The 22,100-nt window shown below is 38.1% G+C and overlaps 1 protein-coding gene across 1 annotated transcript in view; it reads left to right on the forward strand.

Annotated features, from left to right (window-relative positions):
- The window catches only part of WWC3 (WWC family member 3), a 99,603-nt gene that overhangs the window by 48,298 nt on the left and 29,205 nt on the right, over nt 1-22,100 (forward strand). Inside the window, exons 5-8 of the mRNA XM_048329050.1 lie at nt 328-407; nt 7,136-7,265; nt 12,523-12,672; nt 14,695-14,768. Coding sequence (XP_048185007.1) covers nt 328-407; nt 7,136-7,265; nt 12,523-12,672; nt 14,695-14,768 — 434 coding nt within the window. The remainder of the gene's footprint in view (nt 1-327; nt 408-7,135; nt 7,266-12,522; nt 12,673-14,694; nt 14,769-22,100) is intronic.

The following is a 22,100-nucleotide window of genomic DNA, read 5'->3' on the forward strand; positions in this document are numbered from 1 at the left end:
TTTGCTATGAAGGGAGAAGAAAATTTATTAAAATTATTAAAATTAAACTTGCTAGCTGTTAGCATAAGCTATTGGAGAAAGAAACCTGATAGAATAGATGAGGAAGTTGATACTTTGAAAGTATTGAGTGCTTTGATTTGGTCTTATGATATTTGAGAAAGTCTTCTGTTATTTTAATGCAAAATTTTAAAGCAAAAAAAAAGAGATCTTAAATGACCACTTCCAGCTCTTTAAAGTAGCTTAAGATTTTGTATTTAAAAACCAATTATTTTTAATGTGGAAGCTACTGTTACTTATTATTACTTTTAATTATTTTATATTATTCAGCTTTCTAGGCTGAAACGAGAATTGGCACAGATGAAGCAGGAGTTGCAATATAAAGAAAAAGGAGTGGAAACTCTGCAAGAGTAAGTTAAAAGTTTGTGGGAGGATCTTTTTTTGGGGTTTGGTGTTTTTGTTTTTTTAATTTGCCTTGGAATGAATTTCATAGAAAAGTGATGTTAAAAATTAAATGCTAAATGCTCTGCTTCAGACTTTCTGCTGTGATAGTGATGCAGGGTGAGAACAATGTGAAATGATGGAAGAAGGGTTGGACAGAATTGGTTGGAGTTGTGATTTCATAGGTTCACATGCAAGAACAGTTTTACAGGCCCTGTTCTTTGACTCTTCCTTAAGATATTGCTTGAAGTGGAATTAGATTTTTAAAAAATATTTCCCAGATATTTTTTCGAGATACCTACTGCCTGGAGCACAGCCCAAAGCACCATGCTGTAGAGTAGTTTCCCTGTGGCAGTACCAAAGCTTTCCAGCTGGGCATAGAACTTTCCTTAGGGGGAAATCTCTACACCTCAACACTGCTTCTCCCTGTTACCTGATGACTAGGCCATCTCATTCTGCACTGTATGGCTGATTTGTGCTTGTACTGTAAATCTAGTGGTCTGTGAGACCTTGGATTTTGTTGCATGTGTGCAAAATGACTGCATATAAATGTGACTCTTTGTCTCCTTCCAGTAAGGAAAGGAATCTCAGGGCAATTTGCCACTGCTCCCAGGACTACTAGGCAGCCCTGCTCTGTTTCCTGTGTGCTCAGTGGTGTCAAAGGTTGTGAAATGTTGTGGTGACCCTCTCCCTGCCACTCTTCCTGCAGGCCATCTGATGGGAACTGCGTGACTTCCATCTGTGTGCTGCTTAGTCACCTACACACATAGCTCATACATGGGATGCCCAGTGGGATAGGGAGAGAGGTTGCCAGGCCATGAAAAAGATGGCAGGTAAACACAGGTTGTTGTGGCTTCCAGATTTCTTCAGCAAGGCCAGCAGCTAGACCAAGAGCTTGAACAGCACTTGGATCTGCCTTGGATATGTGGCTGTGCATTTAGAAACCTTGACCTTTTTTCCAGCATGCATGTGAACAAACTGTCTAATGCAGGAGCTTCCTGCAAATATTGGAACAACGTTGCATGTCTAATGCATTTTGCAACTTAAGTACAGCAGGTGCAGGAATATTTTGCAGCTTTGGATTTATTGCGTTGGTGCTACAAAGCATGAGCTTTCACTTCAGGAATTCTGGTGAAATTCCAGGGATCCTGGCGCAGTTAGGGTACTTATTTTCCAATTTTGATTGGTAGTACAATAACAAAACAAGATAAAGGAAGATTCTCAGATTTAACTTTTAAAAAAGGGGTAATCCATGCACTTTATATTTTTGGTATGTTTGGTTGGTTTTTCTAATAACAAAATTTTCTATTTTTTTTTTTAATAAACAAGGCTCTTTTGTTTTATAATGCATTTAAAAAGTTTCATGGAAGAAAATTTGTTCAACCAAAATACCAACATTCTTCATTGGCAGATACAATGTAATTGTTTTCAGGCATAAATGTATTTTTATTGAAGCATTTAGAGGTAGTTGGGTGAATTGGTAATGTATGATATTAACTGAAAATTAGTAAAATTAAGCACTCAAAAATACTTGCAGTTTCAATATACTAAGTAATATTTTAAATATAGTCAGCTTCTCAGTATGGTGGCCTAGGTATGTAAACAGTAACAGAACAAAAGCAACTTTGTCTTTTGATTCTTAGTCATATTTTCTCTGAGTAAGAATTGCTATGCCTTTTCTACTTTCTTTATTTGTTTTCCTTCTTCTGGTTATTGGGTTATTTTAAGGGTATAGGTTCAATTATTTTATAAAAGGACTAACCACTTGACTAGGATGATGAAAATATTTGAAGGCCATTTGAAACTCAAGATCGTTTTAATTAGTATAATTCATTTAAGATAGTCCAGCAAAGTAGTGCAACTTTTTGAAAAGTAAAGTCTGCAAATGATTAAGAATACAAATGTTAGTCTTGGATTATAGCCCAAGTGAAGTTGCCCATGCTCCAGGATGGGGTTATAGGAGAGACATTCAAGAGAGGAATTATTTTAAAGCATATCTATTAGTCAGTGGTAACTCCATTCATGTAGTTTAAGAGTTCAAGCACGACAGCTCGGTGCTTCAGTGCTGCTCAGTGCTGCTGTTGCTGCAGTCACCCTGTGTCCCGCACTGGGTGGCACTTGCTGTTGCCTGCTGGAGCTGGGCAGTAACGCGGTTCAGTGCTCGAGGCTCGAGCTCTGCGTGCCCTCGGTCAGAGCGAGCCCGGCTGTGTCACCTCTGTGCGTCGCTGAAGCGACCTCGGCATCGGGAAAGGCGCTGCTGGCTGAGCTCGCTGGCTTCTTTACAGAGGAGACACGGCAGGAGCCGATGATACAGGCCCACGTTAGTTTGGAGGTAGAGACAGGACGTTCTGGTCTGGCTTCTAACAGGTTTATTGTCAGAAGTTCTGCAACCAGAACATGGCAATGATCTTAATCTGGGATCCCGCTGAGAGGCTTTCCCCTCAATTTTATAGGGGGTTTGAAAACCGCGGGGAAAGGGGAAAGCAACCAATGAGTTACAAGGCAGGGGGAGGATACAATTCAACAAGAACCAATGAGAAAAAACTGAGAGGTGGGAGTTCTAACAAAGAACCCAAGAACAACCGAGTATCCGAGAAATTTCCCGAACACGGGGAGGTATCTTGGGATTGATTGGCATCTCGCTGCCCCAGCCCTGCAGAGGGCTGGGTCATAGCAACAGGGGTGAACCTTTTGCCTGTGTTACCTGGAGCTGAGCTCTGCTCTCTGCAGTGACTTCTTCACTTGTGAAAGAGACTTGTGGTTTTGGTTTTGTTTTGTGTTTTAAGTGTTGGGGTTTTTTTGGAGTGAGATACAAGAGATACATGCGGGGTTTTTTTGGAGTGTTTTGCTTCTAGGAGGAAGTGAGCCAATTTAGAGAGTACTTAGACTAACAACTGAAGAGAGGAGCTTCTCTCACCTCCATGTGTAGTCAGTAGACAAATTAGCCTGAAAGCCTAACTGTGCTCTAGCCTGTCCCTGTGCAGTCTCTCCCCTACCTCCTGTATTTGTTGGGAGAGAAGGGTCACTCAAGTCGAGTACCAAGGCTGAAGGAGTTTAGTTTTCCCATATCCTCAAAGTAAGTATATTGTCTATAAAGACATCCATTGCTCCTTCTTTAACACAAAAATGCTGGGGTTTCCCCCCTTTCACCCCTTCCCCTTAAAAGTTTATTGCACTTCAGACATTTCCCACTTCTGTTACGTTTTCTAAATTTTTGGATTGCATCATTCTTCTTCCTTCTTGTGCTAAGTCAAAGCTTCAAGTAACTGCCAAACTGCAAATGGCATGCATCCTGTTCAGGTTTTTTAAAGGCAGGTACATCACTTTATTTCAAGTATAAGCCAAGAACAACATTAGGAGCCATCAAACTTTGGGCTTTACATTTTGGCTGAATGTTTGCTTTGAAAGTCTTACCAGAATAGCATAATGTGCAGAAACTGGAACTTGCTGCCAGGTGACTCTCTGTGCAGCCTTTCCTGGGTATAGCTTTCAGAGAAGAGACAGCTTTTATGGAGAGGGCAGTTGGGTTGCTCAGTATTTCCATCATTTTATGTTACTGTCTGATTCAAATGCCTTTGTTAAATGCAAGTCTCTTACATTGACATTTTCCATGTACAGTGTCTGCCTTGGACTGTGTTTTGTTTTCTGTTCTTTTTAATTTTAGCAAAATGGCTTAGCCATCTTTGAGGAGAATGAAAAGAAAACAAAACTACAAAATGACTATAGAAGTAGGGTTTTATGAGGGGAGACACAATTGGAGGGGGGTTTTGATACCTCTACAACTTCAATACTGTCAGAATTCCAATCTCCTTAGAGCTGCAGCTTTTTATTGGGACGGTACTTTCTACAGTTTCATCTAAATTTGGCAATGTTGTGTGTGATAAAGCTTTGGACATGGGTCTGTGTTTGCCCAGTGAGACTTTGTAGAGCTCACTGTTTAAAGCCTGCAAAGATCCCCACCTTGCGGGATGGTGCACCTCAGCCTCCACCAGCACCTTTGCCCCAAGGTGTGTCTGATCCTGTCACGGTCCGGACTTACAGGGTTAAATATGAGCCTTTTCTGGAACAAATTCCTTCCTCTGGCCTGACAGCAGGGACCGAGAAGGAGGAGCAGTTCCTTCTCCCCTGTGTTTTCAATGACCCTAGTGCTCCCCGGCAGGAATTTTGGAGGAAGAAGGCGTTTAGCAGCAAAGGAAATGAAAACTTGGCCAGTTGGCCATGAGAGCAGAGTGAATGCTGTGAGAAGTTGGGAGTGACAGAGAATTAGGACTGGCTAAACAATTTGTAGCTACAGACTAATTTAGAGGTTAGGAGACCTGACAAAAGCTTTAAAATTAGATTTTTGCTCAAGTACAGGCCTGTGCTTTGGTGAGAATGGGAGAGTCTTGTGCATTTGAGAGCATGTGGAGGAAAATGGAGGAACGCAGAATCTGCCCTATAGGACTGAAACGATGACAAGCATATTAGTAGTCCGTGTATCCTAGAAACATCATCTTATCTTCACAGTCTTGTATATTAGCTGAATATTCTTGCTATTCATACAGAGGTCCGATCTATATTTGTATCATGTTATTTTCCATTAATAAAATGGAAGATTCCTGTTAACTCTATGGCTTTCAGAAACAGATCTTTATGAAGAAAAGGAAAAATTAACAGACAATAAGTAACAAGTAATTTGGTAAGCTATGTTAGTCACTTTGGGTTGACAGCAATACTGATTTAAGCCTAAATATTTTTGGCAGTAGAAACTTCTCTGATTCTTTCCTTAAACAAATATCAGTTCATAAGCTGGGCTCCAAAGTGGCATCCAGGAACATGAATATGTGGATAGCTGGACAGAAATCTGGTTGAAATTAAATAATTTCCTTTTCCTGAAATGCCACCTTAGTCCTGGCAAACAGTATAATGAGCAGTTGTGTAGAAGGCATTTTTGTGTCTAATATTTGAACATAGTTCTTAATATCGCAGTTAACTTCAGATATAAATGTGTTATCTTTTTAACGGGACTTTTAATGAATTGGATTAGTTGTTTTACCATGGTTTTATCTGTTCAGGATTTTAACTAAAAATAGTGAAGACTAGAGGAAACGTCTTGAAAACAAAAACAAACAAACCCCCAGATTAAATACACATGACATTTAAGTCCTTTCTTGTTCTTGAATTAGTATTCATAAAAGATTATATGTTTTGTTATGTAATTTGGGGAAATTTGTGTTGAAGTAAAAATCCTGAGATTCAGACTTATTTTGTGTTGTCTCCAAAACTAGGAACTATCAGAAAAAACCCAAACAAATCAAAACTGTAGGAATCAACCTGTTTTTTTACCTAAATATTGTTAGCTATACAATAAAACCACAGCGTTTTCATTCACCCATTTTTTCATTTTAATGTTTTAACTTTAAAGCAAGTAGTCAGATGTAAGTGGAATTGCACTGCTTGTGCAACTGGCAGAACATGCTGAGAGACTGTTGTTGGCACTCTTAGTTTAGTATAATATCTATATTGAAACTTCTTAGTTAGTCTCAATATTTTAAATAGAGTTTGGGTATTCTTCTCCTATATATACAGCATACCCTCTCCTACTACATCTTTTTCTAGATTGAGGTCCTTTGTGATGAACAATGTGGTTTTTTATCTTTAATTCTGTTAACCTGATATGCCTTTTCCTGAAGGTATTTGTTCTTAGCATTGGCTTAATGACCATTCCACTTACCACCTTTTCTCTATATGCATACTTTCTGTGCTAGATTAACAGGAAAACTGAGTTTTCCATATTTTAACAGGAACTTTGCATGGTTTTCAATTACTGTAAATAACGTGTTAAAACCCCTTAGCCATTTGTTGTAAATCCAAGACCAAACAGTTATTTTGGTAAGTTCACTATAGTCTTTCATCTTACTCTTTATCAAAACAAATTATCAAGATGATACACTGGACTAGTCTTCTGTATCCTGATACGTTGTCCTTTACTATTATGAATTGTTGGAAAAAAGGTTGAAAACTCAGCCAGTGGATGTTCCACTTGAGAGTTTTTAATATGTCAAGATGGAAACATTAGTATTACTTCAGTCTTATGTCATGACTCGTGCCCTTGCTTCTTGCTTAAAGATTTAAAATCTTCTGGGATGTTCCCCTATCATGTTTTTCAGTGCAGAATGGTAACGTCTTACAGATAACTTATGGAAAAGACATTCAAAGAGGCCTAAATGGCAGGAAAGCATTTGCAATGAAATTTTAGCATTAAAAATTTCTTCCTGAGAAAATCAAATGCCTTTGTTAGAAACTTCTAAAGCAGGATCAAGTAGAAGGCCTGGAAGAGATACTGCACTGTGTGATGCTGCATGAAAAAATGTGACAGCTAGACTGCTCATCGTTACCTTTTGAGTTACGACCATCTAGGTTAGTTTTAGGTTCATTTTACTTTTGGTGCATGAAATACCCCACAGACATCACTCATAAGTAAGCTCTGCATTAGAACATTAAACCCAGGAAATTTGTTAGTTCTGCAGAACCTCGGTCGATAATTGCTTTGCTTTGTCATTAGAGTGGGCTTGGCACTGAGTGCTGTGTTAATTCTGAGTAGAGTGTAATTTTATTCCTGGAAATGAAGTCGTACATGAATAAACAAGAGGTCTTAAAAAGTCTGTGCTTTCTAATTATGTGAAAATTCCTGAATTTTTCCTAATATTTTCAACAGGATTGATCGTAAGATGTCAAATGCTCATACAAATTACAGACTGGATGAAGCACAAGCTATAATGAGTGAACTTCGAACCATAAAGAAGGCTATATGCACAGGTGAAAAAGAAAGGCAGGACCTTATGCAGGTAAAAAATATGTTGATAGCTGCTATGGAGTAATTACACTGGATGAATAAAAGCCTTTGTGATGTGCGGTATTTGTTTTTCTTTTTATTTTATGTCTCTTTGTATTATCTATAATGAAGTAGGATTGAGAGTTCATGTGCTAAAATGTTAATAATTTTGTCAACCATGTTTTTCCCTTTGGATCTGTCACGATGTTACTTTTTGCCCCAAACTCTCAAGTACCCATATCAAGGCTCATGTTAGTTTCATACATTCTCACAAAATCCTCAAAGAGGATGATTAAATACAATGTATATGCAAGCTTGAAATTATTGAGGAATTAGAGCATGAGGATTGAGGGGAGATACATGCCTGAGTAGTGGTCTAACTTTTGAATGGTTTCTGTGTCCTGCCTCGAGCTCTCAGTTGCCTGTCTGTGTTATTAACATGATAGGAGCTTGATCAAAGAACAGTGAGCCTCTACCACCACAGGGACTTCACTATAGACTTGCTAAAATATGCTGCATATGCAGAGAGGTGGTAAGGACAATTCTCTTCACCCAGTCTTCAAACATTTGTTTGGAAAAAGGCATGTTTGTTACCTAAAGTTGTGGTACCATACTAAATTAACATTGCCACACAAATATTTTCTTTCAGTTTTCTCTGCAGTAGTGTTTTTCAGTTTTTTTAAATTTTTCTTTTTAGTTGTTAAATGATATGGAGATCTTATAATTTACATATAATGAATTTCCATAGTCATGCAATTATTAAGTCTCCAATGCATTACACAAAGATCATCTGATGGACCACAAATCCTTGTTCAAGTAGACAGAACACTTAAGTCACTATGAAAAGTTTCTGCCTTGGCAGCTTTTAACATATTTGTTATTTTGGGCTGGCCAAGTTTTAAAGTGATTCTCAGTCTTCCACATGCCTGGCTAGCAAGAAGTGATTAGAAAGGCAGTTCTTCATGGATGCAGTAACACACATTTTAGGAAACCAAATGGTAATATAATGACTTACGTGTGAGATCTTGGAGCAGTTCAACTACTGGCCTTGTTTTTACTTCCCCAATAGGTTCTGTTTTACCTTTTTTCCTTACATTTACAGTCCTCAGTGGCAGTAAATACAGCTGTAAACATTGAGATGCTTTGAAAATCATTTTTGGTAAACCAACTTTAAGTGTGCTCGCAATTTCTTTACATACACTGTTGCAGGAGTTAGAATTCTAGGATCAAGGATTGGGCAGTGCTGGCAGGACTAGAATGTAGAGATTGCATAAGACAGAAGCAAAAATGGAAAGTGTTTCATCCTTCTTCATGGCTCTGTGTGATATACAGGAAATATGAATCTAGGAAGTATTGTTTTTTTAATTAATGACAGTCTGTTGCGATAGAATCCAATAATTCTACATTAGACTACGTGTAGTCAAGAGAATCTAGAGAACAGTTGTTCCACACAAGTGTAGCATACAAAACAGTTCTGCAGGTTTTGTTAAAATGGCTATACAGGATTAAATGCCATAGTTTACAAGGTCTAGAGTTGTAAAAATCGTGTATTTTTGCCAACTTATTGAGCTCTGCAAAAATATCCAGGTATCTTTTTTAATTTTGACCAAAAAAAAATTACTTTCAGTGTCACCGAAGTAATCTATGCTATGCCTTTTTATAACTATGTGGAGATTATTGTCATGGATTTAGTTAGCTTTGTCAAATAAATGCAAGTCTATTTTAAATACCTTCCTAATGAGTTTAGAATTTGATTTTTATTTTCCTATCAATATTGGAATATTTTTGTCCCTGAAAACACTACATTTTAAAGCTATTGCCGTTTAGACAAACTTTCTTATGTAATCTTCTTTATTTTGAAATTTGTTAATAGAGGAGTTAGAAGTATAATGTAAAAAAGTATGGGGGTTTATTTCAGAGAAAGGGAGTAGACAGTTTCTTACTACTTTCTAATTTAAATATGGCCAATGTAAGCAACAGAGCTAAACATAGAAGTGACTCAGTCTTGTGTAGGTGCTTGGAAAATTGTAGCTGTTTTAGAATTATGATAATTGGTTTAGTTGTGTGGGAGAGGGTAGTCAGATTTAAATTGGATGTTGTGATTACAAATAAAGCAAAATATGCAGTGCCACTGCTCCAAAAAAGTGGGCAGATTTCTCATGTAAGGTTGAATAATAAAGGTGTGTGGTTAGGTTCCTGAAAGCAGTGTGTCTCTCCTCACCCATTGCTTTCATAGTTTTGTTTGTGTTCCCATGTGCATATGCTTTTAAAACGTTGTCGTCCTTGGAGAGCACTGGACTTTGGGTTTTGTGAGGTCTCTTCTCTTCTCTTCTCTTCTCTTCTCTTCTCTTCTCTTCTCTTCTCTTCTCTTCTCAATAGGTTAGATAGGAAGTGCACTGAAATTGTGCAGAGCGCTCCCAAATCAGATGGAACAGATAATGGTGAAATGACAGTGCTCATTTCTCTCTTTTTGGGTGAGTCTGGGCTGGTGTGCCTAGAACTTCACATTAACAGTAGGCTGCTTTGGCAGTTTTCTGTGGGACTGCAATAAACAATCCTTAAACTCCAGCTGAAAGATGGATTCCTCTGTGTAGCTGGGGAGGAAATTACTCCTAGCTGTTTATGTAAATTGTTTCTATCTGAAAGTGTGCTAACTCAGGTTGTAACTTTCCGTGTTAGGGTTACTGGTGCCTGTGTTTTCACTCATCCAACTGGAAGGACTCAATCTATTTATGCTTTCTCTAGGGCATAGGCACCTGTTCATGTAGATGTAAGTTAAGGTGATGCTGCTTGGTGATTGCCACCTGTCAAATGCTTTCTCATTTTAAAGTAGTGACCAGGATTCAGCAGCTGTGCCTGGATAGGAAGCCTGGCCAGCAGCAAAGTAGCCCTTCATTACCTGCCAGGGAGAATGCTAGAGGGAGCATACCAGGAGTTCATAAAGTAGCTGAAATACAGGCAAAAGCTTAGATTTAAGTTCTAGCATCAGGATCTGTGGTACTGCACGTACCTGTAACATAGTATGTGTTAGCCAAAGAAGGCTGATGGAGCATAACTTATTAGGAGAAACCTCAGGCTTTCTGAATCCTGAGTTTTTTTGTTTGTGTGACTGGCTATGCTTTACTGGGAAGAGGCCATGATCTGAAGTTATTATTTCCATGTTACAAACCCATTAGGGATCCTTCTTGATCCTCCGTACAGCAGGAGTCTTGACAGGACTGGATGATTTCCAGTGAGTTTTGAAGAAGAGAGTTAGACAGGAGTCTGCAGATTTCATAAAGTAAAAGTTGTTTTTTTTCCCAAAGTTGTGGAGCAGTTCCTTTCACAACAAGTCTTGGAGGATAAAGGGACACTAGCTAGGGATCTCTTGGCAATGTAACTTGAACTTGAATTTGCTGTTTCAGGGCTGAGAAGAAAATATGTTGTTTGTCCTTCATACTAAGATGGCTCAGGTCAATTGGGAGGTGGCAGAAGAATTGGCTTTTTTGGAGGACCCAAGACAAGTTAAGCTTCTGGAGGCAAGTGCTGGTAGCCTTGTCCCACTGCCAGCACATGTGGCATTGCTCTGCACTGTCCTCTGTCCCTGCCAATGCTGCTTTTGTAATCCCAGACCCTCTCAGACCTGTAGAGAGCAGGCAGAGACTGAAGAGGGAGCAGCATGTGCTGTCCGATATGTGGCATGTACCTGTGCGTCTCCTTGCCATTCCCTAATAGGAAAGAAACAGAGTGTGGTTTGAGGAGCTGTCAGGGAGGAACACAGGCCCCGACTCTTGTGGTTAGGGAGCCCACTTGTTCACTCATTCTCTACCAGGCTGGGAGTTCTCCCTCTTTTTCATCTCTGGTGGAGGCTGGCCTGAGGGAGGGGCTGGTATATGAGAGCAAAGGGATGGACCATGTATGATGGAAATGGAGGCCATCAGAAAAAGCTGGTTTTTCTGGCTAGTTTCAGGCCTACTACAGTTCCATAATCCTGGATGCTTCCTAGGCTCTGAAACCAGATGCGTTCATCTTCAGGGTGGCCTTGCTCTTCCTATCAGCAGCAAACAGTTGCTGTTACACAGGCTCATTTCTGGACTCTACTAATTGAATTTGGTGTAAGAAAAAGCAGCATTGCTGTGTTATCCTTTTTAAACTACACTTTGAAGACTGAGAAATCTTCTGATAATTGGATATGAACTGTAACCTTGGCTTGTTGTAAATCACCAGTGGTCAGAGCCACTGAAATTCCAGAGGACCAGCCTTTTCCCAATGCAGTGCTTCAGGGTTGTCCCTGATTCTGTAGTTCAGACACTAGAGTAAGCAGTTTTTTATGTGCATTTTTAGAACCAAATTGTTTGATTATGTTATGATTTATAAATTACTATAGCTCTTCAAATTTCTGATAATTTTTTCCCCCACATTTTTAGATTGTCCTTTATCCTGTGGTGAGAGGACAGAATGTTTTTAATTTTTGTTTGATGTGTAATGCTTAGGGTCTCTGTCATACATAACAGCTGGCACAGTGATTTTGTTACTAATGCTACATTATCTGTAATTTTTGAAAAAGAGAGAATGCACAATGAGAAAATAAGTGATACTAACAATTTTGTTCTTTTTAAGGCATTTTAAAAGCCTGTCAACCAAGCTTTTATTGTCAGAAAAGTTGTTTTTGTTGTTTTGTGTGATTCTGTCATATTCCCCTTTCCCCTCAAAGACTGATGTTTCTGCTTTATTCTGACAGTTTGTGTCATTGTCTAGACATTTCAGCAATGTTCCTTGCTTAACCCAAAGTGTAAAGTATCTCTTAACTATGTGAACCCTGGGTAAGAGAGCAAAGGGGTGATATCTGCTGTCATAAAAGTGCAATCAATACAAGGTATTCATCAAGTTGGATGAGATAACAGTAGTGACTAAGGAATGTAACCTGTGCAGAACATGGCAAAAGGGCAGGTGAATCACATTTGTCTTCCATATCAGCTAGCATGAAGTTGACAGCTGCTAGATTTAAAGAGCTGCAAGCCATACAGAAGATAAAACATTCATAGATCTAAAACAACTACTATTAAGTCTGTTTACTGTTACATTCATCTTTTAAAAGGAGAGGTTTATTCCAAAGCAAACCTTTTGCATGCTAGTAACACTGCAATGAATTTTGCTTTCTGTAAATAGCTCTGTATAGACAGGCTGCCAGTCGTATTCCTTAAATACAATTTTAAAATTTGTTTTCTGTTATAAAAAAGTATTATAAAACCAATTTTTTCTGATTTTTAAAAATATGTCTTCTCCTTTAGAGCCTGGCGAAGTTAACAGATGGATTCAGGAATAGCTGTTGTATTACGGATTCCCTGCAGGATCTCCAGCACAATTCTAGTTCACTCAGTGATTCCTGTTTACCTCAACAACACTGCGATGCTTGTTCTCAGACTGACATCACTGGCGAGGTATGCGAGTGTTCCTATGTGAAACATTTGCTGTACAAAATTAGCCGCTTTTGAACTACAGCGATACAGTGCTACTTTTTAAATTTAAGAGGTGTTGGCTGGAGTGGAAGGAAAAATCTAAAGCAATACTGGTGGTGAGGAAGTTGCATTTGCTTGTTTCCATCGTGTGTGAGCTATGGGCTTGGTGGTTCTGCTGCTTAAGCATGGCAGAGGGATGCAGGAACATGCTTGTGGGCTGGTAAAATCAGCTCCTGGACTCAGCCAGCCCAGCAGAGCACTTCTTGCATTACCACTTCAGTGACTACAGACAGGTTCATGCTGGAGTAATGGCTCTTGCTTAGGTGTCCATGGAGCTCTTCTCTTTATATTCCCAGCTCTGAATTACTGATACTTGTAATGAGGCAGGAAGGAAGAAAATACTTTAGCCAGGTTGAAGTTGCAGTAGAGACATGATTTTGCATGAGATGTTAGCATTGTGGTAGTAGTGATAGCTGTGTATTTTTAAATTTTTTTTGTAATCCTGTTTTTATCATGCTCACAGTCATTGTTAATATACACTGAAGATGTGTAGTAGATCTCTGCTCCTTTCTTCTGTCTAAGACAAGGAACATATTTGTTATTTTCAAAGTATTTTTTGTAATCAACAAAACTTCTGATGTAGTCTGTTATACCTTTGTGCTCAAATATGCCTTTAAATATGATATTTGAGAAGAACATACTGGCATTCCTTGGAAATGGTTCTATCTGAATGAAATTGTGTACTCCAAATAATAGTAAGTAAAAATTTGGCTTGCACTAGTACTATGGCAACCCAGTTGTTAATCAGTAATAAAACATATGCCTCTGGGGATGACTGACACCAAAGCAAGAAGGCAACTTGTTTGTAGTTTGTTAGTATGTTAGTTTAGATGTTACTTCACATTTAGTTAGAAATCATCTCATTATTGGCTGTATCATCCCGTTTCTCCTCTGTTACAATCTTCCTTCACTGCCGGCTAGTTGTCAGATTGGATGTCTCCTAGAGGGTACCTACAGAAGAGGAAATCTTGTTTTTGAGAACATAGACTCTTCAAGAATCTGAGAAAATGGAGCTAATGCTAGGCTGTCTTTCAGGGTATTAGGCAGATGGTGCCTTTGGGGTGTCATTTTTCAGATGGATGGTGGATGGGATTATTGAATTCTGAAATTAATTACCAAAAGGAATGGAGGAGCATTTTCCCATTTGCAGTACGCAGTCCAAGACAAGTACACTGTAGAAATTGTTTTATCAGGTATAGGCTTTTTGTAAGGAAAACAAAATTACATAATTGTCTGAATCGTTTCACTGAACTGTTGTAAGTGACGTGTGAGTAGTAAAGAGGTGGAGTTTTTACCCATGTGTGATGATGGAGACAGAAGAAGCAGCAGCTAGAGGAGAACTCCGGAGGTGCAGCAATGCACTTGTATAGGAACCTAGGTGTTAACTATAAGACCATACACGAACTTCTGAGGAGGGAAGTGCTAATGCCCTAAAATAGAAATTGCTGTAGAAACACTATGCAGTAGGAGTTGCAACATAAATGCGCTTTCTACAACTGCTTCAAGGATCAGGTGGTTTTTTTGTACAAGTATTTAAAATGCACTAATGGTGTACGTGCTGGGTAACACATCACAGTACAGGGAATGTAATCTGAATTGCTTCTAATAAAGCTATTCATAAAATAGCTGTATCAAGTAGCAAAATATTTCAATTAAAACACTCTTTGTCTTTTAGACTTGGATAAAGTTGAAAAGCTTTGACCATTTATCAGTGATTCAATTTGCTAACCCTTGATTTCCAGGTTAATAAGTTATTGAAAGGGCTTATTTATCTTCTCCGCTTTTAGCAATAGATTTTTTATTATGTTATTACTTAAAGCATAGAGGTTTCTTTAGTGAGTCCAGTAAGGAAGACTAATTATCCCTTTCTTTATTGTGATGAGAGTGTTTTTAACTTGTTTCTTCTTTTTTTTTCCTTCTCTCCTTGCTCTTCAACTCTGCAAGTTTGGATTTGATGACAAAACAAGACTTGTAGACAAAGTAAGGCTGAACTGGCAATATGAAGAGGCCAAGAAAAGGTAATTAAAGAGAAATCTATTGGGTTTTATATTTACTTTTGTGATTAAAGTTTTCAAAGTGGAACTACCTCCTAGCTGAAATATCTTTGGGAAGACTAATTTGCTCGCTATTGAGTAGTTCACAGATAATGAAAGTTTAGGTAAACATAAGACTTTATCATAAGATTATTATATTTATTTGCAGAGATAAAGCTAAATGTCAGCCCTGTTCTATACTTGTATAAACACAAAATTGTAGTGGTCCAATTAAACTGTTTTAGATTTTTTCACCCTCGTTCTCAAACCTAGGTATAAACAGTCTTTAAATTTCCACTTATCAGCCTGGTCTGTCAGTATATCCAAAGCTTTGCATACCTGTGTCTTAAGTTCAGTGTACTGAAGCCATGAAGAAGAAAGAATGCAGAACTTCATGTGAGATAAATGAAGATGTTCAGAGCTGAACAAAAGGGTACATAAAAATAAATGTTGAAATTGGAAAAAAAGTCTTGATAAAAATGATAAAAAATATTACTTGAAATAGATTGATTCTTCACTAAGTCCTTTGGTCTAATTGCTTATTGTAAGTATTTCTCTTGTGGAGGCCAGTCTTGCAGTGTTTTTTCATGGGTTTATAGTAAAGTTTTAAAAGTACTATCTACTTAAGTAGTTTAGCCGGTCCTCATTGAACCTCATTGTTTTCAAACTATTTGTCACATATTCAGGACAATAGTTTGGGTACAGATGATGACTTGAACTCAGTAAATTAATGCACTTATAATTATTTTGATTTGTGCTAGTAGAATATTCTGTTACTGAATTTGACAGTCACTTAAAAGAGTTAATATTAACTTTAAAAACCATAGTTTTAAAATTTTTATAAATTAGGATATTTTTTTTCTTTCCAATGCGTTCTATTCTACCAGTTTTTTACATCTCTCATAAGAACAGTTAAAAAAGAAGTTCAATTCTTTTGCTTGTTTTTTTCATATCAAGGTGACTTTTTTTGTGGGGGAATCTGTGATGTCTTGGCAGGAATAGGAAGTTTGTAGGCAGTTCACCATTTTGTTGTTCTTGGAAAATTTACCCACATTTGGACACAATACAGGCTTCAAAAAATTAGGTTGGTACAAGCAAGTTAGGTAAACACAGCTAAATCTTCAGGATTTGTAACTTGAATGGAAGTCTGCATTGTACATATTGCGTGTAAATAGCAGTGACTATTACCTAATAAAGGTTAAATAATTGGGGAAAAAAGAACAGAACAAAAATGTGTCAGTGTCCTGTTTGCTCACAGGCTAACTTAGCACTTAATAGTCCAATGATAATTTAGTGATTTACAGTTGCTGAAAGAAGAATGATAGAATTTAGTTTTATACTGTTTAGTTTAACAGAGCCACTGATGCTGTGATAATTGTATTAAAATGGTTTCAGTTCAGCTTTCTGACATACCTTTCCTGTGTTTTTCAAAACAATTCTCTTCTTGTGTGTTTATTACAGGGAAAGGAGGGAGTAGTGTTTTTTTGGAGGGGTGAAGTGGTGTTGAGTTTTTATGGGTTAATTTTTTTTTAGTAGCAAAGCATTTCTCAGCTGGAAATGCCGAATATTTGTTTCTGCATGGAATGCAGTATTTTGAACATCAGAAGTGAGCTGGTGTTTGATCTTAATGAAGTGTAGAAAATCTGGGTAACTAACCTTCCAACTAGAGAATGGTAATTGCAGTAAGAGTAGTTTTGCTTTCCCAGGATAGCAGCTCTGACAATGGTCTGTTATTTAGCAAAAGCATGTTAGTTGCTTTAAAAGAGTAGCCTTATTCTGCCCAGTATGTTGTACGGAAGTAATCAGCTTTCGGCTTTTGAGTGGAACTGCACAAAGCTCATTGCCCCTACCAGTTATCTCTGTGGTTGCATTCTTCATTTATCATGCATTCCTTCCCCTTAGTTTGCTGGCATTTCTGTAGGGCTTTTGTCTCTGCTAAATATCTTTGTGTTCATTCTCCCTTGGCTGGTGAAATATCTACTGTTACTGCACAGTGTGGGTGACGGAATGTGCTGCGATGGATTAAATCTACAAAGTAGAAAATTAAAATGCTACAGTATGTCACAACTGTAAGGCAGTATATTGTGACTGCTTGCTTGTCAAGCGGGTGTGGAAACATACTGCAAATAAATACAACAGACAAACTTTTAGCAGGAGACTTTTAAAATGCACTCTAGGAGAAAAGTTCATTTTCTCCTAAGATATAAAAGTTATCTTTTAAACATAAGAAAAAGTTATCCTTTCCCTGAAAGGAAAGCAGGAAAAAAGCCCCACAAACTGAAGGACAGAGTGTTTTAGTTGCTCTTGTGAATCTAGCCAGATATAAGCAGAATATCTGATAGATGTAGTAAAAAGTCTTTAAAAATTAAAATATGTTCTCTGTATCTGGAATCTAAGCAAGGAAATGTGGTGCTGGGATTTTTGAATGAACTATCCTGAGGAATTCAGGCGATGAGACTCAGTGATTGCAGAAGAGTTGGCTTGCACTCCCAAAATATCTCTCCTCCCTCATAAAGGATAATTTAATTTTAATTCCTGCTTCAAAAATCTCTCTGACTGCTGAATGGTTTGGCGTTTGCATAAATTAAGACATTCACATAGCTTCCCCCCCCCCATCACTTTCCCACTGGAAGGAAGTTGGATGATTTGCAATTTAATTTTTCCCATGGGTATTTCAGATGTTGTACACTGTGGGTTCTGACATTTCCAGCATGCTGGGGAAGAGATCCTCTCCCCTGTTTCTGATCCAGGCTCTTGGAGGAGTCTTGTAAATTCTACTTTTTAGCTCACCAAACATGCTGAAAGGAGGCTCAATCACTTTTCTTCCGCTCTGTACTCTTCCCCCTCCCCCATTATTTCTAAATAAACTGTACTTTATTTCCATGAAATTTCTTCTCTCAGATCTGCCAGTGTGGCCCTCCAGAGATGCAGGAGGGGGAGGGAGGACGGTCTTTTTGAACAGGCAGCCCCAAGCTGCCTGGGTAAATAGGGTTTTTAGTTTCAGTTGCTATTTCAGTGAGACCACCTCCCATGAAAGCATTTGCACACTGGAAAGTGTACCCCTCAAGCACTTTCCTGAATAGGCTGCTTCATAGCACGAGAAATCAAAAGCAAATTGTTTTTCTTTGATAACTCTTAAGTTGTGAAGTTCAGTATAATGACTACATGAAGTATATTAGCAAATGTTCATGAAATGTCATTGCTGCAGTGCCTCATATCCTGTGAAGTGTGTTAATCAGTAGACGAAAAATAATCCCTCCAATAAGCAACAAAAGTTTTAGCTGTGGGTTTTTGGTTTGTTTTTGTTTTTTTAATAGTTCAGTCTGATGGTAGCTAACTGTAATGAACTAATACATTCAAACATCTTCAACCAGTTTACCTAGTTTGGGTGCAAAAGCAGTAATTTATTTGCATCTTCCATAAATTTGAATTCAAAGATGTTATTTTTCCATTAATTTCTTAGAGGCATGCAATGGATGTCAAGAGATTTATTTTAGCCTTGAAAAAACTCTTCCGCAGATATTCTTAGTATTTCCACATTTAAGTATGTTACTTCCTTCTGCTCATTATAGTTTGTTGCAAACTTGTCTCATTTCCAAAATTAAATTTCAGTTTAAAATCACTAGCATAACCAGAAGTGTGTCAGTGCGATTTGTACTTAAAGTGACAAAATACATGTTGAATGGATATTGATAGCAACATTCCAGTACTAATACAACAACAAAGTCAAGTGTTTTCCTTTTAAAGTTTATCTTGTATAGGCAGGTTTCAAGATTTAATTACCTAATCTCCAGTGAAATTCAGTGGATTTGTATGCTTTATTCTGCTGAACTAATCTGAAAATCTGATTTAAGGATGAAGTAATTTGTTTGATATCACATAAATTCCTGGCTCAGCCAAACCTAAATCTTCCAGTGTTGGTTTTTAAACATAAAACATTTTCTTTGGGTTATAAAGAGAGCTTAGATGTGCTTTTGAACTTCTTTAAAGTTTTATACTATTTCACCTGTGCATTTGGGAAAACTTGCTTTTAGCAGATTTTTGCAATTTTCCTAACATCTGCAAAATGCCAGTGGACTCTAATGGTTTCATGAGTTTGCTAAGCCAATTTAAGACCTCGTTGTTGTTGAACAAATTGGGTTGTCAGGAAGGCTGGGTATTCTACAGAGCATACTTGTGTTGTCTGCCAAAGCCACAGTGGCACATACTTGCAGGAACAGCCAAAATAGACACGGTGGAGAAATTTTGTGTGCGTTTGGCCAAGTTCCCCAGCTTCTTGTTCTTTCCATTTCTTTCTTCATCTTTCTCTGGTGTTCCCTCTTTGAATATAAATCATAACCCACACTCAAGAGGGTCAGTAAATACCAGAAATTGCCAAGTTCTTACACCCTTCATTATGTCTTTAGTCCCACAGCCACCTCCTTTGGGTATTGCATGTGAGAGATATTCCCTGTTACTTGAAGTGTCAGAGAACTGGGTCCAATATAAGCCTGGGGAAGAGTTAAGCAGGGCTGATTTATGTGATCTTAGCCACTGTTCTCCTTCGAATAGGAACTGGAATATTTTCTTTATTTTATCCCCATTGGTCTTCCCATACCATAGGTAACAAAGGCCCCAGTCCTAGAGTGATGTGGTATGTCAGCCAAAAGCCTAGGCATTTAAATGGAGAGGAGTATTGTTTGGTTTCCTTTTTTTCTCCTTGTAAAATTCAAACCATGTTAAATTTGAAGAGCAATTGCCAGCTCTGGGATACCCATAATTTGTCCATTTTATGCGCATGAGTTAATACCTGTGAACCTGGTTCAGAGCATTTCCCTCCCCAAGACACCTGTCTTGTTCATAGTCCAAGTAAGGATCTAACATGGGGTAAATTGTAATTGTAGATTACTCATCTCACAGAAAGTGATTTTTACTCACTTCTCATGCTATATTTGATAAATACCCTCTTGAGTTCAGCAGTATAACTTCATTAGTGCTAGGTTCAGATATCACCCTTGAAAGTGATTTTCTATACATTGACAAAGTCTTCAAGGTTCCTCAGGTATTTTTCAGTGACGGAAGGGTTGCCCTGTTTTGTCAAGGGGAGAGAGAGCTGTGTAGAGCAATAATGATTCAGACATGCTACTAAATTTAATTAAATTGTGTCTAATTAAATTTTGGAAATACATGCTTTTTTCCCCCCTTATGATGTAGTTTGTGTAGTAAACTACTGACTCTGCTGATCTCCATCCTCATGCTGTGTCTGCATTATTATGAGTGAGACATCATTCTAGATACATTGGTATGGCCATTTCAGAGCAAATGTGCCATTTCAAGTCAGTGTTTGCTTAAGATCATCATCAGGTTAAACCTTTGTCATCCCATCTGTGCTGCTCCCTTACCAGGAACTGTTATGTTCATCTCCATTCGAAATTTTTAAATACTGAATTAAGAAGCAAGTCAGCCTGCCTACCTAGGGAACCAGTCATTTGATACCACCTACTCCAGTGTGGAATGCAAGCTCCTCAGCACTTGTTATGCAAGGATGGGAATGGGCAAAATGCCTGGAATGTTGATAGCTCAAAATTAACTGTTTTTTCCATAGGAATATGTTAAATTGCTGGATCAGTAGGGACCTCAGTATCTGGCATTAGGCCAGATAAAAGCACTCCTTTGCAGTGACTACAGTTAAAAATGTATCTTAAAAATACTCAGTAGGAAGGAAAAATGCATTTGAAAAGCAGAGGCTTCATAAAGGATCCTAAATATTTCTTTTTCCACTTTAGGTTGCAATCTATCTCAAGCCATTGATTTATTTAAGTGGATGTTTTAAGGCAGGTTAATATATGCACTGAGTTTGAAAACAGCCATTTTCTTCTAACAAATCAGCAGTGAGAGTGGCTAGTGTGGTACAGGCATAAAGTCTGGCATAGGCAAGCATAGTGAAATGGCTTATTTCTGTGTTTACTGTGTTTGGAAGAAAAGTTCATGTTTGAGGAGACAGATTGCAATTATGGAACATAACTAAGAGGATTTTTTATTAAGTTCTGAGCATAACTAAACATGACTACTCAGATTTTTTTCTTAGTTTTGAGTGAATGAGACCCTAGAAGCCTTAAGGTTGTCTTCTAGCCCAGGAGATAAATATTAAAAAGTTTGTCACTGGTAGTTTTTTGGAACAGCTTACCGTACAGAAGGATTCCTCAGTGGAAAGCAAGCAACAAAATTGCCCCAAAACTTCAGTTCATGTGCAGGAAATAGAGGTTGCAGAAAACTGGCTTATTGGTGCTTCAGCAGATACCTATATTATATAGTGTTTTGTGCCTGCTTTTTTTTTGAGTAAAGGGAAAACTGTAGAAACAAGAAGAGCTAGCTAAGAGTGTCAAGGGAATCAAAAGTAAATACCTAATCAGATTTTGGAACTCTTCAGTGATACAAACCTTGTCCACAGCAGTACTTTTCCCCCTTTAATAACAGCATAATTAAGTTATTGTATGAGAACTTCCTACTTTGAAAGCATCACCATAACAGAAATTAAAGGGAAAAGCAAACTTGAAGCTGGAATGTCATACACAAAGGAAGTTACATGCTCTCAGCAAGCTCAAGTGTCTAAATTAAAACCTCTTGTATTTAGTGGGGGTGGTGTTTTACTCCCCAGTCAAGTGGAATCATTGATTTGCTAGCACTGAAAGAGGGGGATCTCTCTTCCCTGATGATACTTCTCTCTTCCTTGTTGCCTTTATTAGTGTTCATTTGCACCTGTGATCTGCTTCTTAGCAAGCTCACCCTGCAATGTAAAAATAACTAGCAAAACAATTGTGAGTGTTAAAATGAAGGAAAGGGTCAGTGCTTCAGCTGTCTTATGAAGAAACACAGAGACTTCAGATGAATCTCATCTTCTTTGGTCTGCAAGCTGTGTAAAAGCTTATGAACACAATCACTCAAATAGTCCAGGCTCATCTGATTCACACTCGCTTGCCAAGCTATGATAACTCAATTGTACTGGAATTCTGTGATTCTGTTGAAGGGATCTTGAGTCCTTATTTGTTTTATTTGGCACTGAACACCTGAAAATCAAGCTGTATGTGTTCAGGAGTGTTTACTGAATCTTTAACATCAGAGCAGCCTGGATAGGGGAGAGAAGGGATCCTGACCCTGCTTGCTCTTCCTGGCCCTGACATTTGGTCAATGGTGCAAGGTGTTCTTCAGGAAGCTGCATCTGGAATTCATGCACAATGGCTGAAGTGTGAAATATGTAGGCTGTATGGATTGATTCACAATGGTGCTTTCAGTAGCTATTGGCAGGAAGTTGGTTATTAATGCAAGGAGGAGGAAATG

This window comes from Corvus hawaiiensis, chromosome 2, assembly GCF_020740725.1.
Source record: "Corvus hawaiiensis isolate bCorHaw1 chromosome 2, bCorHaw1.pri.cur, whole genome shotgun sequence".
Classification (NCBI taxonomy): Eukaryota; Metazoa; Chordata; class Aves; order Passeriformes; family Corvidae; genus Corvus; species Corvus hawaiiensis.